This window comes from Leptinotarsa decemlineata, unplaced genomic scaffold (genome assembly GCF_025532065.1).
Source record: "Leptinotarsa decemlineata unplaced genomic scaffold, Ldec_3_MD MMD2_tig00026354_RagTag_RagTag, whole genome shotgun sequence".
Taxonomy (NCBI): domain Eukaryota; kingdom Metazoa; phylum Arthropoda; class Insecta; order Coleoptera; family Chrysomelidae; genus Leptinotarsa; species Leptinotarsa decemlineata.
Genome location: NW_027412702.1, coordinates 1,260,873 through 1,276,370, shown reverse-complemented (window position 1 = coordinate 1,276,370; position 15,498 = coordinate 1,260,873). Strand labels below are relative to the sequence as shown.

Below are 15,498 nucleotides of genomic sequence, written 5' to 3'. Positions count from 1 at the left end.
AACTTTTCGACGAAATTCTGTCCGATTTTTAATCTATTGTTGACAAATTGATTTGCAGGTAGTGGTTCCACTAGTTAATTACAGAAAAATCAATTAGGATAATCATCATTTAACAAACAAAGTCCTCATCGGACCAAAAAACTTCAGATATATAAATAGCTAACCCTTGGCTTTAGATTCAGTATCAATTTGCTTCTCCTGAAGATGCCAACCTTGGAATAAGTTTTCAAAAATCGGTTTGCAAAACCAATCACTACCTCACCTAACCCCACGAACACACGGCACTGATAAAAAAATATGGTGAAACGGACAAAAAATTAGCATCCAGCCAGCCAACTATATGGGCGACTAGGGGCCACAGGCAAGAAATGTTTATAACTGTACTCTTATTTTTATTGTCGTTCCAATTGGGAATGGATAGACTATAAACGGATGTAATTAGGATGCCCTGAGGAAATTGTTTGCAATCTGGAAAGTAGGATAGTACCTTTGACGTATAATGTAGAAGGAAGGTACATCAAAAACAGTAACCGATAGTCCGATATAAATAATTTGATAATAATATATAATAATTTTCATGGTAGCTTCAAATTTCAGCTACATCGATATGTCTCTTCTTGTGAGTGACGATAATAATTGATTTGTATTCAATTGAATCACACTTCAGTCTTCGAATCAAGGTCAGTCATATAATTACACTTGAACGTTTTATTGATGATTGGTACACGCATTGTTATGGAATTATGTTTTCGTTTTATGATCTTCTGGTTATGGAATATATGTCTTATACAATAATCCGAAAAAAATATTTACATTCACCTTGCGTTCCAAAAATTTCATATAAGTGGTTGATATTCCACCTTATTTTTTATGAGTTTTGTCAGTAATGAATTGACAATATCAACACCAATTTTTGGATATTATCGAGAAAAATCACAAGATGACAATGAGTTTTGGTATTTCATGTCATGTTATATAGCTGATACAGAATTAATGTGAATGTTTTTTGGCATAAACGGGAGAACCATCATCAAAAGTTTGAGCTAAGAAAATAAACGGAAAACTAATTCAACAGACTAGGCTATGACTCCGATCATTAACAGGAATACTCATTGGACCTTGCTCATTTACTGTACAGGAAACCCTATCGCGAAGGTAATCTTATAAAGAGACAAAGACAGTTAGGCAGGTCTTATGAGAATGTCAACATCCAAAATTAATTTCAAATATTTGTATAGCATAACTATATGACAAAGTTATATCTTGTACAGTGCAGAAATCAAAGAAAACAGTTGTTGGCACATACAGCTGTATTATTTCTGTAAGACTTGGGAGAAATGGATGAATTTGCGTTACAGAATTTGTTATCACACCTGATAAACTTGATGAACTAATATCTTTCCGCACAAACATTTCGGAAAAAGTCGATATATCATGATGGGATCATTATACAGGCCGTATTTTTTAGCTGATGCCACTATTGCTACAGGTTTTATTTTTTTGATCTACTGCGTCAATTTTCAATAGTATCAAAAAATGACTAGAAAACTTTTTGCTTTATTTCATGTGCTTTATAATCTGGGTGAACTCATTTTTCAATGCAACGTTTCGTTCATTGAATTCCATTATCAATTTGTTTTTTAAGTACGGATTTGTATATTGTTTTATACATTTTCGTAGTCATTATAATCACAAATTCGTTTACATATCACAACATATGTATTTATCGACGTTTCTTCCCGAAACCACATCATCAATATTCTATCATTTAACTTTTTTTATTCGATGAGAAATCAAATATCAAACTATTATTGTCACACATAGTTAACACTATCGTTAATACATCACATTGAAAAAAAGATAGTTGCGAAAAAAATGTAACGATATAATAAATGATAGAAAATGAACACTAACGGGATGTCTCACGTTACATTTTTTAAGTTACCGTCTCACGCGATATCGCATCAAATGTTCAAATTGTCTTTCATCATTTCTTAAACAAATACTTACTCTAGAAATAGTGTGCTTATGGCAGTTCTCTAACACCTGTGGAGTGAAAGCGATGCAGGCACTCCTTATTGAATCTTTCAATTCTTCAATATTTTCAAAATTTGTTCTGAATACTTGATCTTTCATGAAGCTTCACAACGAAAAATCTAGAACGATGAACGTGATGGCCACCTTCCTGGCATAGTTGTAAAGAGGAAATCTCTGCAGATTCACCTGCGATGTGGTGTTGGAAATACTCATATTTTCTCATGAGGCTGAGTGGCAAATCCTCTAATAACTCAATTAGAGTCCCTGATAAAAAATCCAAGTATAATTCTCCGGTCAGACATGTTTAAAAAAAGTGGGGGCCAATAATTTTATTATCAAGACACCATATGTCTCTTGAAAATTGGTAACTCTATGTGAATATTCATTTTCTTGTCGCCAATGGTAATGTATATTCCTTTTTGAACCATCCGTTATTGGTAAATGTACTTTCATCATACCACATTTTTTTTTACAAATTTCATTATCTTGGCGAAATTTTCTAATGAGCCATCTACAAAAATTTTCCGTACAGACATAGTAGGTATGGCCGAATTATGAGCAATCTCCCTCAGATATACTTCCTTGTTCTCAACTTTTTCATTTACCATAAATCCTAAATCAATTTAATGACACTTTATCATTATTGTGAATCATTTTTTGAACTCACCTAAAACGCCGATTTCATTATCGCAACCACATTCAGTAACCGTACATTTTCTTTCGAAGGGTTTTTCAAAGATCCATAATTCCGTAAAGTATTTTTGATTTGTTAAAAATCTCTATGATTAGATTGTCGTCTTTTAGGATACAATTCCTGATACATTGCCAAAGATTTGGTAGCATTCCTCAAACATCTCGAATATACAAAAAGCATATCCACTTTTTCGTCATGGAAAAAATTCATGTTTGTCCCTTAAAATCGCTCAACGATTTGAATAACTTTTATTTTGTGTGACAATTAACTTGACATTCACATTCATGTATTTCATGGCTTTCTACAAAAAAAGAAATTATCGCTTATCATGTTTCTTGTGAAAATCATCTGACTTTTTCAATACAGTATTTTTATTAGTTAATTCTTGTTGATATCCTCATTTTCTGAACAGTCATTTTCGGGTAGCTACAAATTTTTTAAAGACATTTGGAAATCATGAATGGCTTGGTATTGATACAAAGATTATTGGTCTCTCTTTTTCAAGATGACCCTGACAGAAATTTAGTTGGATTTCAGTGAATACAAATATTTATCGTTTGTTTGAAGGTGGTTGACAATGTTTCGTGATGTATTTCATCAGTTCGAACTTCCATTGTCTAATATAATATAAATTGATTTGAAAACACTGAAAAATAAAATAAAATAAAATTATAAAAATTAATAAGATTAATCGAAAATAACAATTTTATTAAAAAAAACTGAAACTATAAACACATAACATACAAGAAACAACCAAACAAATAAAAAAATAAAAAATTGAAATGTTAATAAAAGCTGAAAAATAAAAATTAAAAAATATTATTAACAAAAATGAAAAATGAAAATTATAAGATTTCAAACCAAGTTATGTAACGACGTTTCGATTGTTAGTATCCACAATCGTCTTCGGGTGATAACTTGACTCATTCCTCCGAAATCTGACTATTTATAGGTCATTCGAGTGCTTTCACCTATCCCCCCTTCACTTTTTCCGCTTCATTGGTTTTTAGCGGGAGATGACCGTTTGGCGGGAATTGGTCGTTTTTCGCTTGATTAGAGGTTTCCATATGTTACGTATCTCTACGTTGGCTTGACTAAATGCGTTGTTGGACAACATATACGCGGCTTCTTTGAATTTTCTCCTAAACCAGTGTTCCTCTTTATGGATGATTTCAGCTTGAGTCCACTTGATGTTATGTTGATGAGTCCAAACATGCTCTGTATTCCGGATTTGCTGGTTTCTCCTCGCTGTGTGTGTTTCTTGTGCTCAGCAATACGAACTTTCAATGGCCTCTTAGTTTCACCGATGTATGATTCTCCGCACTCGCAGGGTATCCGGTAAATGCAATTCTTGGGATCGCAGTCCGCGTTTGGTGGCCTGGTTGTCGTGAGGCTGCTACGGATAGTGTTCCCAGATCTGAAGCAGGTCCTGATGTTATACTTGGATCCAATCCTTTTTATCCTTTGATGTAGGGAAGTACAAGTACTGGTTGAGAGAGAGAAGAGAAACCGCCGCAGTGTAGAAAAATATGCATATAAACTTTGGTGTTAGAACCGATTCGATTTGATTTAGCCAAAATTTCTCGACGCGGGAAACTTGATTGATTCAACTTTATACTCATTATATGAAAAATCACGAATTTCGTACAATGACTGTTTTCGTTATAAATGTTTACTCAGGAAGGAGTCCAAGTAATTATTAATTTATTCATTTATTTATTCAATACATCCAGCAAGCCAAAAAGCCCATTTACAGGTGTATACAATTAGAGATATGATAATTATACATATAGTATGCCATGGTATTTCTATCGATCTTGAAAAAATTAAATTTGAAAAACTGTGATCCAGTTTATTGATTAGCTTTCAGGCAGAATCATTTTATATGAAAACCTGTCACGGTGATTCAAAAAATTGAAAATGTAATGTAGTTACACATTCTGATGGGGATATCAAAAGTACTGAGCTAAGGAATTTCGCGCAAGTTATTTGACATTTGAATGAACAGATAAAGAAATCCATCATTCTGTTGGACATTCTTCATTCTTCGAATCAATTTTCAACTGATACATCAGAGTTCAGAAATTAAGTGATTCCATGTAACAAAAGGATATGTTGCTATATAGTTCTTGGAAACACAGATGATCATAATGCTCATTTTTCGAAAAAATTATCAATGCTGAATATCTAATTACACATCAGTAGGTACAATCCATATGTAGTGTGATGCTCGGTTTATGTTTTAATTATATAAATTCGTAGATTCTGAGATTTTTTTGAGTGATGATTACTACTACCGCAGGACTCTCCAGATTTCGGGACTACTTGAATAATGAAAATTGGTCGGAAATGTATGCACTAGACTAAACTTGACCTAGAATATTTTCTCAGAGATGTAATGCTATTATATTATTTTGTAATTTCCTCCCCATTGAGGAGATTCACTATAAAAACAAGAAAGGACAATGATTATTTCATAACACCTGAATTGCAAGAATTGAAAAATAATGTAACTTCTACCTCATTTGCTAAGCAGGATGACAACGACTAGGAAATTAGCAAATATATAGAGAAAAATTAAATAGTGTAATAACATTTACTAGAATTATTATAGGATTTTATAGGATAGCGTCAACAATGAAGCGTGACAATAAAAAATAGTCACTTGTATAATTGATAGTAGTGGAGGTTAAATTAGAAAAAAACTTGAAATGAATTAATTTTTTCCAGAATAAATTAGTGTTGAATCTGATCCTAGCTTTTTTGTGTGTCTTCCGAACAAGAATTTCAAGTTGTGATCTAGATTGATTACAGCCACTGTCCCCTCCACAGAGTGTTTTGTTATCTCTCTGCAGCTTTTACTAAAAGCAGTAGATGTCATCAGTGATAGTATGCCGATAATGCAATGTTTGAACTCTACTGTCTCTAAATCCTGATCAGGAGTTGATCATAAGGGCTTCTCTGACGAATACGCTATCTATAGTTTTGTCTGAAAACTCATCAGTAATCGAGAATTCTTACAACAATCTGTTGCAAACCGCGATATGATTCTTTTCAAGATGTTCTTGACACATGTTGTACTTGGAATAATCGAAACGATGTTGAAGTGGAGAGTGGCTCATTGTACATTCGTTTAGTGAACTTTGTTCGGCTAATAGATACACTTATCAGGCAGGTCATGTATTTCTCCGTTGAGGTTCATCAAATAAAAAGATATCATTGATTCAAATTTCAATAGTTCATTTCTGGAGAATGAGAATAACATGATTCATATACAATTTTCCATTGATTCAATGCCATTATCAGCTAATTAGGAGGGGCAACATGAAAATAATGAAAGTCTGGAAAAAAATAGAGACGCTGAATTCACATAGATTATAGGAAGTATAATTTCAGTTCCCAATTTCTTTTGAAACATCATATTCATCTATTATGGACGATTCAAATTTGAAGTCACGTTATTATGCTTTCCCATTCATTCAATAGTACTCAGTACCTACATTTTCATCAACAGTTTGCAAAACTATCAATTTTAAATGAAATTATAATATTTTTGACGAGCGTGTTTGATGAAAATCATATTGAAATTATTCAACTGATTCATTTTCATAAGTATAAAGAGTTTATTGATGGGAAACACTTGTTACGGCTAAAATTTTCGGGATCAAGTAGTACTTGACTAACAATCAATCAATAATCTGTAGATATATATTCAGATGAGTGTTTTTATTTGCGACAAAATTTTACGTTTTGTTTCACATTTTGAATGTTTCAATCCTCCGCTTCAACCTATTCAACTAATGTATTAATTTGCTCTCTGATTCTCTTTTGAGTTGCAATATTTTATTTCCTGTAGGATAGAAGATTAATGATTCTGAAGAAATCGCGGGAAAAACATTTATTGCTCTTCAATTTCATCGACTGTGAGCAAGAGGGTGCTTTTGGATATATTCAACATGGGCTGAAATGTCCCGGACCTGAGAAAGAAAACGCTTTTTATGTTCAAAATTGGCTTTATTCATCAACGTAATCTCCATCAAAAGTCACACAATCATTCCAGCGCTGCTCTAACATTTCAATACTACTTTTGTAGAACGATTTATCTTTTGCCTCAAAATAGTTCCCAGTTTCAGCAATAACCTCGTCATTCGAGCAGAATTTTTTACCGGTGAGCATTTTTTTTGAGGTCTGCGGACAACCAGTAGTCGCTGGGAGCCAAATCTGGCGAATTCGGTGGATGTGGGAGCAATTCGAAGTTTAATTCATATAGTTTGCCATTGTTTTGATTGACTTATGACACGGTGCGTTGTCTTGATGAAACAATTTTTTTTGCCATATGCGGTCGTTTCTTTGCAATTTCGGTCTTCAAACGCTCCAATAACGCTATATAATAATCAATATTGATAGTATTTTCCTCACCAAAGATGTCGTTGAATATTACCCTACGCACATCTCAAAATACCGAGGACATAACCTGTTGTGCTTTCGGGTGCTTGGGAGGAGGATCACCAGTTGCTCTTCACCCAGATGACGATCGTTTTGATTCCAGAGTGAAGTGGTGGATCCATGTTTCATCCATTGTCACATATCGACACGAAAATTTCGAATTGTTATGTTGAAACTTGTCCAAACACTACTCAGAATCATCAAGACGTCCTTCTTTTTGGTCAACAATGACCTCGCGCGGCATCCACTTTGAACAGAGCTTTCTCGTAATCGAATGCTCATGCGATATAAATCCAAAATATTCTTTTGATATCTTCAATATGTCAACTAACTCACTTTTTCGTCATTCAAAACGATTTTCTGGTGCTACTGTCTCATTTGGACGTCTACTGCGTTCTGCATCTTCGATGTCTCTATGACCACGTTTGAAGTCAGCAAACCAACGGAGTTGGTTTGCTGCTTTCCTAGAACAGTATTTTTCCCAGCAAGAAGCAGTGTAAATTGAAACACGAAATTGTTTTTGATCCATTGTTTTAAAAATAACAAAGTATTATCACTCTTAGCACAATAACTTATGAGTAGAATATCATGAAATTTCCATAGCGTTTTATCACTGAAAAAGTGGTGAATACAATGAGACTAGCACTATCTATGTGTTAGGCCCGGGACATTTCAGCCCATGTAGTATATATCAACAATGAAGGGTCATCTGTAGATTGAAGGGCGTCTGCAGATTGAATAATATCTGCAGAATAAGTCAGTTATCTTGATAAAACTCCATATTTATAATATTATTTCTTATATTCAGCAGAAATGCTCACTTCCACACTAGGAATAATTCAAGATGTGATTTCTTCGGAAGCTTCTACTTCAGTTTATTGAAAAATAATCTCTTGTTTTCCCTACTGTGAAAATAACAATAAAGATTTCCCGAGACTAAATTTGTTTGAAGATCTGGAGATATCCAACGAACTTTTCAACAATGAACAGTGCTTGAATACTCAAGTAAACTTATACCGAGATTTCCGTCTCCTTCATCGAAGGATTACGAATTGTCATCAAAATTTAAAAATTTATTATTGAAATATATAATTTTATATTGGCATCCCCGCAACAAAAAAAAATTTGAAATCCATAGTGGTTCACTCCTCAAGTTGGAACCATTATTTTCAACGGGACATTAGACTTGACACATTCTGTCACAAGTTGTCTTTCATTCATATCACATATTGAACGAACCATATGGTCTCAATCTCTAACATGTATTCCGTTGGTTATTAGGCTAATTAGTTTTATACAAATCAAATCGTATAAATATACTATGTCCTCGTTTTGCTATACTCCCTCTCACCTGACCAGTGGGTAAGTAATCATCAAGAATTTTCCCAAATTCATAATCTCAAAATAAAAAAATAATATATTTCACAAAAAACTTTCTTTTCAATTAGATTACTAAGTTCCAGGTGAGCACTGATGGTGACGAAAATCGAAAGCGCTTTGCAATAAGAATTTATAATTATACACTTCTATACAAAACTCTTTGAATAATTCAAACTGAAATGAACCTCAATTATAATTTCAACTTAATTTTCCTAAAAAATATTCTTGTACCAAGATATTCAACAATTTTTCTGCAAACATTCATTTATAATACAAGAATGTCACTTTGTAAATGAGTATATTTCTATTTTTATCACTGTTGAAAATAATTTCATTAAAATATTCTATTCGGAAATTTTGAAGTTTTTAAGTCACGAATTTGTTCAAATCTAAACAAGTACCCTCATTTGAATACAATGACTGTAGATGGTGACTCCAGAAGATCGCAAATTTCAATCTCACCGAGCTCCGGAATGCTGATACTTCGCCGATTAATTGATTAATTTCCTTGGAGTAGTTTTTTGAGTCGCAAGATATTAAATGTCATCCTTCCATGGAATTTTTTGAATCTTTCTGCAAAGCAAGTGCTTGTAGTTTCTGTGGCACAGAGGGTAAATACTCGTATTAACAGTCCAACCTGCCTCTTTGACAATGGTAATACCTCAATGTGGAGATCTAATAGGGAGGTCCAATACCAATTCCTTATGTCTCAACATAAAAGCTGTTATCTTTCATTTCAGATAAGCTAGTCAACATCTCAACTTGTCTTTATCCTGCTTCAAGTGTGTTCCTTCATGTGCTCAAATCTAATTTTGAGATTTTTTCATATATTTTGACAGTGCTTGTCATTCAGTATTTAATGCCCAAAATTAAAAATTGATAGCATTCATCGTTATCAAAATAAGTTACTTGAAAACAGAAGCTAGTATGAAATCATGTGCAAAGCATTTAATTTTTTTAAGTTTGATTAACACGTGTTCAGTTGGTTGGTAACGAATTTTTTGATGCATTCATCTTCCATACTTCCGCAACAAGATAGAGGAATACAAACAAAAAAAACATAATTGAATTTATACAGCGGTTATAGAGAAACGTCTAAAACTAGCGACGATTCCGTCCCGACTCCACGTTTCGTATATCTGGTGACATCACACTGCGTTTCCCTTAACTGCTTGTTCAAAGCTGTTTTCTAAAGCCTTGAATCACTCAGAGAAATTGCTGCCCAAACTAATCCTTTTCAAGAACAAGTCGTACACCAGTTCATGACGATAACGTTTATCATTGAATTACATGAAGCCTATCTTGAACTAACATCTTATTTCATGAAACAGCCTGTATTACGTACTCCATTATTGAAGGCGATAAGAGGATTTATATGGCAAGATGTTCAGTAACAATTAGTTCTGTTTATAGTTTCGTGCTCAACACAACATACAGAAAGAAGACTCATAGTTCGACAATGGCATCCAAAATAAGTTTGGCCTTCCTCGCTGTCATTGTAGTATTTTACGTAAGTGATTGTAAATTATATCGATAACAAAAAAAATGTTGGAATGTGATCATGTGATAAATATTCATCTTTCTGAACGAATTCATTCATATAAATAGAAATGCTTCAGAAATGAATATAAATATCAACTCGAACAATATTTTTGAAAAATATATTATATCGAAGACTGGTCATGTATTGCTCTCTAAATTATAATCTTTACAACCTGTTACCGCAGGAATACAAAATCCTATCAAACAATAAATTCAAGAAGCGCTTAAAAGAATTTTTACTAACTAATTGTTTTTATTCTGTCAGTGATTTCATGGAGCATTTTCGACATCGCTAGTGTATTTCTATGGAATGCACTCGCCACTGCGACACTTTACAATAGCTAGTAGTAGTGTACTATATTTTAAAATTTTATTTTATCTTATTTTGTTTCTCTATGTGTTGTACTCTTTTTAGATATTATTTGGACTTACTACAAACATTATGTAATGTAAGGTAGTCAATAAACTTTCATTCATTCATTCATTCATTTTTAAAAAGGTTTCGACAATGTTTTATATTTGCGCGGTTTTCCCGGTAATTTTCACTGTAATTATAGTTCTTTGCATAAAAGTTTTGTTGAGGAATTTTTTATGTGTTTTAGATAACGTTTCTAAATTCATTCTTCAGGGCTCCAACAAATAATTTCTTATAACGTATGTAATATCATATACTTGCTTATATATTTGCGTTTACCATCATCTCCGTTTAGTTAGTTTCGTTTTTAGTTATTTAAGATTGTGAGTAGAGTATCGCACAAATCTTCTGTATTTAAAATCATATGCTTACGGAAAAGCTAATATACGATTTTCAAAACGAATTGCACTCCAGGCAGACCGACCTGTCATTTTCGATATAAAAACTTCAATTATGTTTTGTAGTTAATAAAGAGAAAAAATTGAAGCGAAAAGATGACAAATAACTCATTCACCAAGTTAATAAAGCATTTTCAGTGGATGCTATAATCGTTGTGTTGAACAAATTAGGACTTGTATGGAATGATAAATTTTTGCATCAGTCAATAGCAAGCTTTCATCTGAAATGTATTTCACGTAAATATACTTTCAAAAGACACATTTCAATTTGTGTGGTTTGTATCAGATAATTGATAATATCCACTGATCAGAAATGTTGGAGAAACTCGTACAGGAGAATACAAAAATTATATTTCATCTTTATCTCAACAAATATTTATTCCTGAAATATTATGAGAATGTGTTATCGGTGTAATGAATAACTTTGATTTAACAAGCATTTTATTCGTCATTATTTATTTTGAAGAGAAAATTATTGTTGTTTTGTGATCATCAGTCAATTTTCGGTTGTTGAAAAAATGTATCTGTAGACCTCGTGGAAAATGTGAAGGATTTTCAGAAAAGACAGTTCACGGTTTTATTCCAGTTAATTACGAAAAATTTTGTACTTCAAATTGCTCTTCACTACACATTTGTGAACAACTTTTTAGACGATGTAATAATTCACGAATTTATCATAAAGCTTTAAACAAATGGTATATACTTTAGTCAGAGGAGTGATATATGGGCCCAGCTTTCCAAAAACTGAATTTGAACATTTCGATGTATTCCAGAGGATCGATCTTCGCTTCAGATCAAAAATTCCATTATGGATTTTTCGCTGTCCGTTCAGAAATTATTATTTATTTATCAATTTCAAATTTTTTGTTCTCAAAGTTGTTCCCTTCAGATATAATACACTTGCGACAGTGTTTTCTCCAATCCTGGAGTTCTCTCTGGGTGATCTGGTTTTTATCTACTCAATCGTCGCAAAACGTTCTCTTTTCATGGGTCTTTAAAATTGGGAAGAAAAACGTCGCAGGGGGGCAAATCTGGTGAATACGGCGAACGAAGCATGATTACGGTATTGTTTTTGGTCAAACAATTACGAGCAAGCAATGACGAGATAGCAGGTGCATCATCATGATACGAAAGCCATGAATTGTTTTTCAACAATTTCGGACGTTTTCTTCGTATTGCTTCTCGCAAGCGGCGCGTAACTTCAAGATATTAATCATTATTGACCGTACCACCATGTAACAAGAACTCCTAATGCACTACGCCAGAGTGATCGAAGAAAACAAACTCTTGACATTCGATCAAATTTGGCGTGCTTTTTATAGTCTCGGATCTCTTGGGTACATTGGTTTCGATGTCATAACCATATACCCATGATTCGTCAGCAGTTATGACCCTTTGGAGCAAATCTGGATCCCTGTATACTTCATTCAACAATTCCTGAGCGATGCTCATGCGAAGGTTCTTTTGATTGACATTCAGAAATTTTGGAAAGACTTTTGCTGCCACACGCTTCATGGGCGAAATTTTCAAAACAATTGCATGGCATGAGCCAACCGATATGCCAACATTCTCAGCAACTTCTCTAATAGTCATTCGACGATTCTCTTCGACAATTTTCTTCACTTTACCAACATTTCCATTGGTTGTTGTTATGCTGCGGTGTCCAGGGTAAGCGACGTCATTCACATCTTTTCTACCTGCTGTGAAAAGCTTGTAAAGATTTTTTTGTCTTAGAGTATAATCGCGGTGTGCCACTGTCAACATTTCAAGTGTTTTTGAGTGCTCAATTCCATTTTTCTCACAAAATTTGATGCAAATTGTTTGCTCCATTTTTTCGATAGCAGAAAATCACCAAACATGCAAAACATTTCTTTTATGCCTGTCATTAACTAACCAAACATACTGAAAAGCTGAAACTATGCTCACGACGAGTGTATCAACACGAACAGATCACCAACCAAATAAACGTAGCTAGCGAAATTTGATCACTCACCTTATTTTTTTAACAGTCCGAGTATCACAGGATTATTGAGCCAAATAATTCCCTCGATCATTGTTCAAACCTCCACAAAAATCTATGGTATTGAAAGTTTTTTTCAAAACCGAAGATTTATACAAAAAACGACATAGGTTAATATATTCTGTGCTGAAAACCACACAGTAGTAAAACTCTTGGCAATATTTCAAATTTTATTCTTAGCTTGCACAAGTTTCGACTTCTGAGGGTTGCCGTTCGTAGGGGTGCGACAACTGGTTAACGGAAAAACAGACTTCAAACATATTTTAAACATATTTTAAACATATTCTGAAAAGATATTGATACAGGCAAATGTATATTTCCCTCGTGGATTCCGAAGGAAGTACCTGTTAAAACCTGGTTTTCACTTTTTGAAAAAGTTTCACTCCCAGTTTCAGTTTAATTTTTGTGTTAGGTAGCTACATATTCCAGCATGACACTGAGAACTTTCAAAGGCGATTTAGAACATTATCAATATCCATGATCCGTGGACCTTCTCTTTGTTTTGTCTCTGATAGACGAATGTTGCGATGATGATCATTCATGTGATTAGTTATGTATATTCTAGGTTATGTCGTGGGAAACGCAGGCCACAATTGTTCGAAGAGATGCGCCACCAGAAAAGAATGCTGCTCAATCGATTGATGAAGCTTTCCAATCTCTCAAACAAGGAATTGATAATTTTGTGAAGAAAGTTGAGGTACATATAAACTAAAAAAGTCAAAGGTTTCTCATTTCATCACATTTTCGGAGATATTTCCGATTGTTGTCATATATCTGTAGTATAAAATAAACTTTGACTTTCAACTATTCGTTCAATTTATGGATATAGAATTCCCTGAAACGACAAAATAAGCATTTCTATCAAATCACAGGAGATAAGTTTTATATGAGATATACAGAGTGTTTATCAAACATGCAGCAAAATCATTAAGGGACTATTCTAAGAATATTTTTACCATTGATAATTTTTGAAAGGGCGCTTTGTTTTGAAGATACGGGGCGGAACAGAATTTCGACAACAATTTTGGCAATTTTAAAATTATTAACGTAGCCGATATAAAAGTATAGCGTACTACACTGGACCTACCAAGTAATAGGGGACATCTAAAGTCATTAGTTTATACTACTCCAATGGAAGATTTTGAGAAATCGCATAATTGCTGGGTGTATCGCAATTAGAAATGATCCTGGTGTTTTTGAAAGAGTTAGGGAGTCGATGAGGATTAAATTGGATCCTTGCATCCGAGAGGGGATAGTAATTTTCAACAGTTCTTCTAGATTGAGAAACAATACATGTAATTTCTGGTGAAACATTGTTATTGTCGATCTTTTTAGCTCCGCATCTTCGAAATCATCAAAGGACGAAATATCCTTAGAATAGTTCAAGAAATAGGCCATTAAATTTTTGCCGCATGTTCAATAAACACCCTGTATTCACTATGCAATATGTATTAATAAATACTTTACGGAAACTGTACAAAGTCGGCTGAATTAGGCATAAGTAACTCATTTCAGGTCTTATTCATACGACTTTAAGGAATTAAGAAAATTCTAATCAGTTCTAGAGATATTTGGGAAAAATCGGAATCCATAAATTTTTGAGGAAATTTAAAAAAAAACTTTTTTTTGCCACTTTTCAAGCTGCACGAAATTTCCTTCCGAAAAATCATCAGTGATTGACATTTTTTTATTAGAAAAAAAAATCACTTGATTTCGAAACCGTTTCATTTTTGTTGCATGTAATGCTGAATTGAATTTTGATTCAGGTAATCAATGATTTCAATTGTAATCATTTACATTTTTTCCAGGATAATGAATTGGTACGAAATATTACGGCGGGATTCAAATCCTTCGGTGAGAGTGTTCAGAAGAAGGGCGAAGAAATCGTCAACAAATTGAAGGCTGACGCGCCAAAAGTGTAGGAGGAAACTGAGGTTGTTTACATATATTTTTTTATAATTTTCATTGTTGGAAAATACATTTTTTCATTACAAACAGATTTTTTTCTATTTGACGACTTTGGTTGGATTGTATTATTTAGATTGATGAGTATGTGTGCTCAGAAATAAAAATTTGGTAAATTTTATTTCCAAATTATAATACACACATTGAATATAAACTCAATGTATAAACAGTGGCGGAGCAAGATCTAGATTTAATGTGGGCAAGGTACATTTCGCAAGGCCCTCTGATAGTTCAAGGAGAACGGTTTATAAAATTTAAAGAAACATGACATTGAACAATGTTTCATTCATTAAAAAACACTTACCAGAATATTTACTTATCTACCGTTTTAGAATATCAATCAACAGAATTGAAAATTAAAAAAAAACCACTCAAAAGTGATAAGAAAACATCATGTCTGGGTTGCCGTATTGAAACCACTGACGCTGCGGCTATCTACTCTTTAAGACCTTTGAAATGAGCCCAAACACGTCATGTTTGCTGTAAGTTGCCGAGGAGTTGGTCCTTTCTGGTTGCAGCATCAAGTCAAGGTAAAAATGATATCGTACATACTCTTGGAAATATCGAATTTTTGTTTCGTTCAGTGTTTTTGTTTTGAAAC

The 15,498-nt window shown here is 33.4% G+C and overlaps 1 protein-coding gene across 1 annotated transcript; it reads left to right on the top strand.

The window, feature by feature from the left end:
* Nucleotides 1-9,904: 9,904 nt before the first annotated feature.
* LOC111505831 (uncharacterized) lies at nucleotides 9,905-14,927 on the top strand. The gene is made up of 3 exons (XM_074184022.1): nucleotides 9,905-10,067; nucleotides 13,498-13,629; nucleotides 14,741-14,927. Exons 1-3 carry the CDS (start codon nucleotides 9,933-9,935, stop codon nucleotides 14,852-14,854), a joined length of 381 nt encoding a protein of 126 aa, XP_074040123.1. The 5' UTR covers nucleotides 9,905-9,932; the 3' UTR covers nucleotides 14,855-14,927.
* Nucleotides 14,928-15,498: the final 571 nt, after the last annotated feature.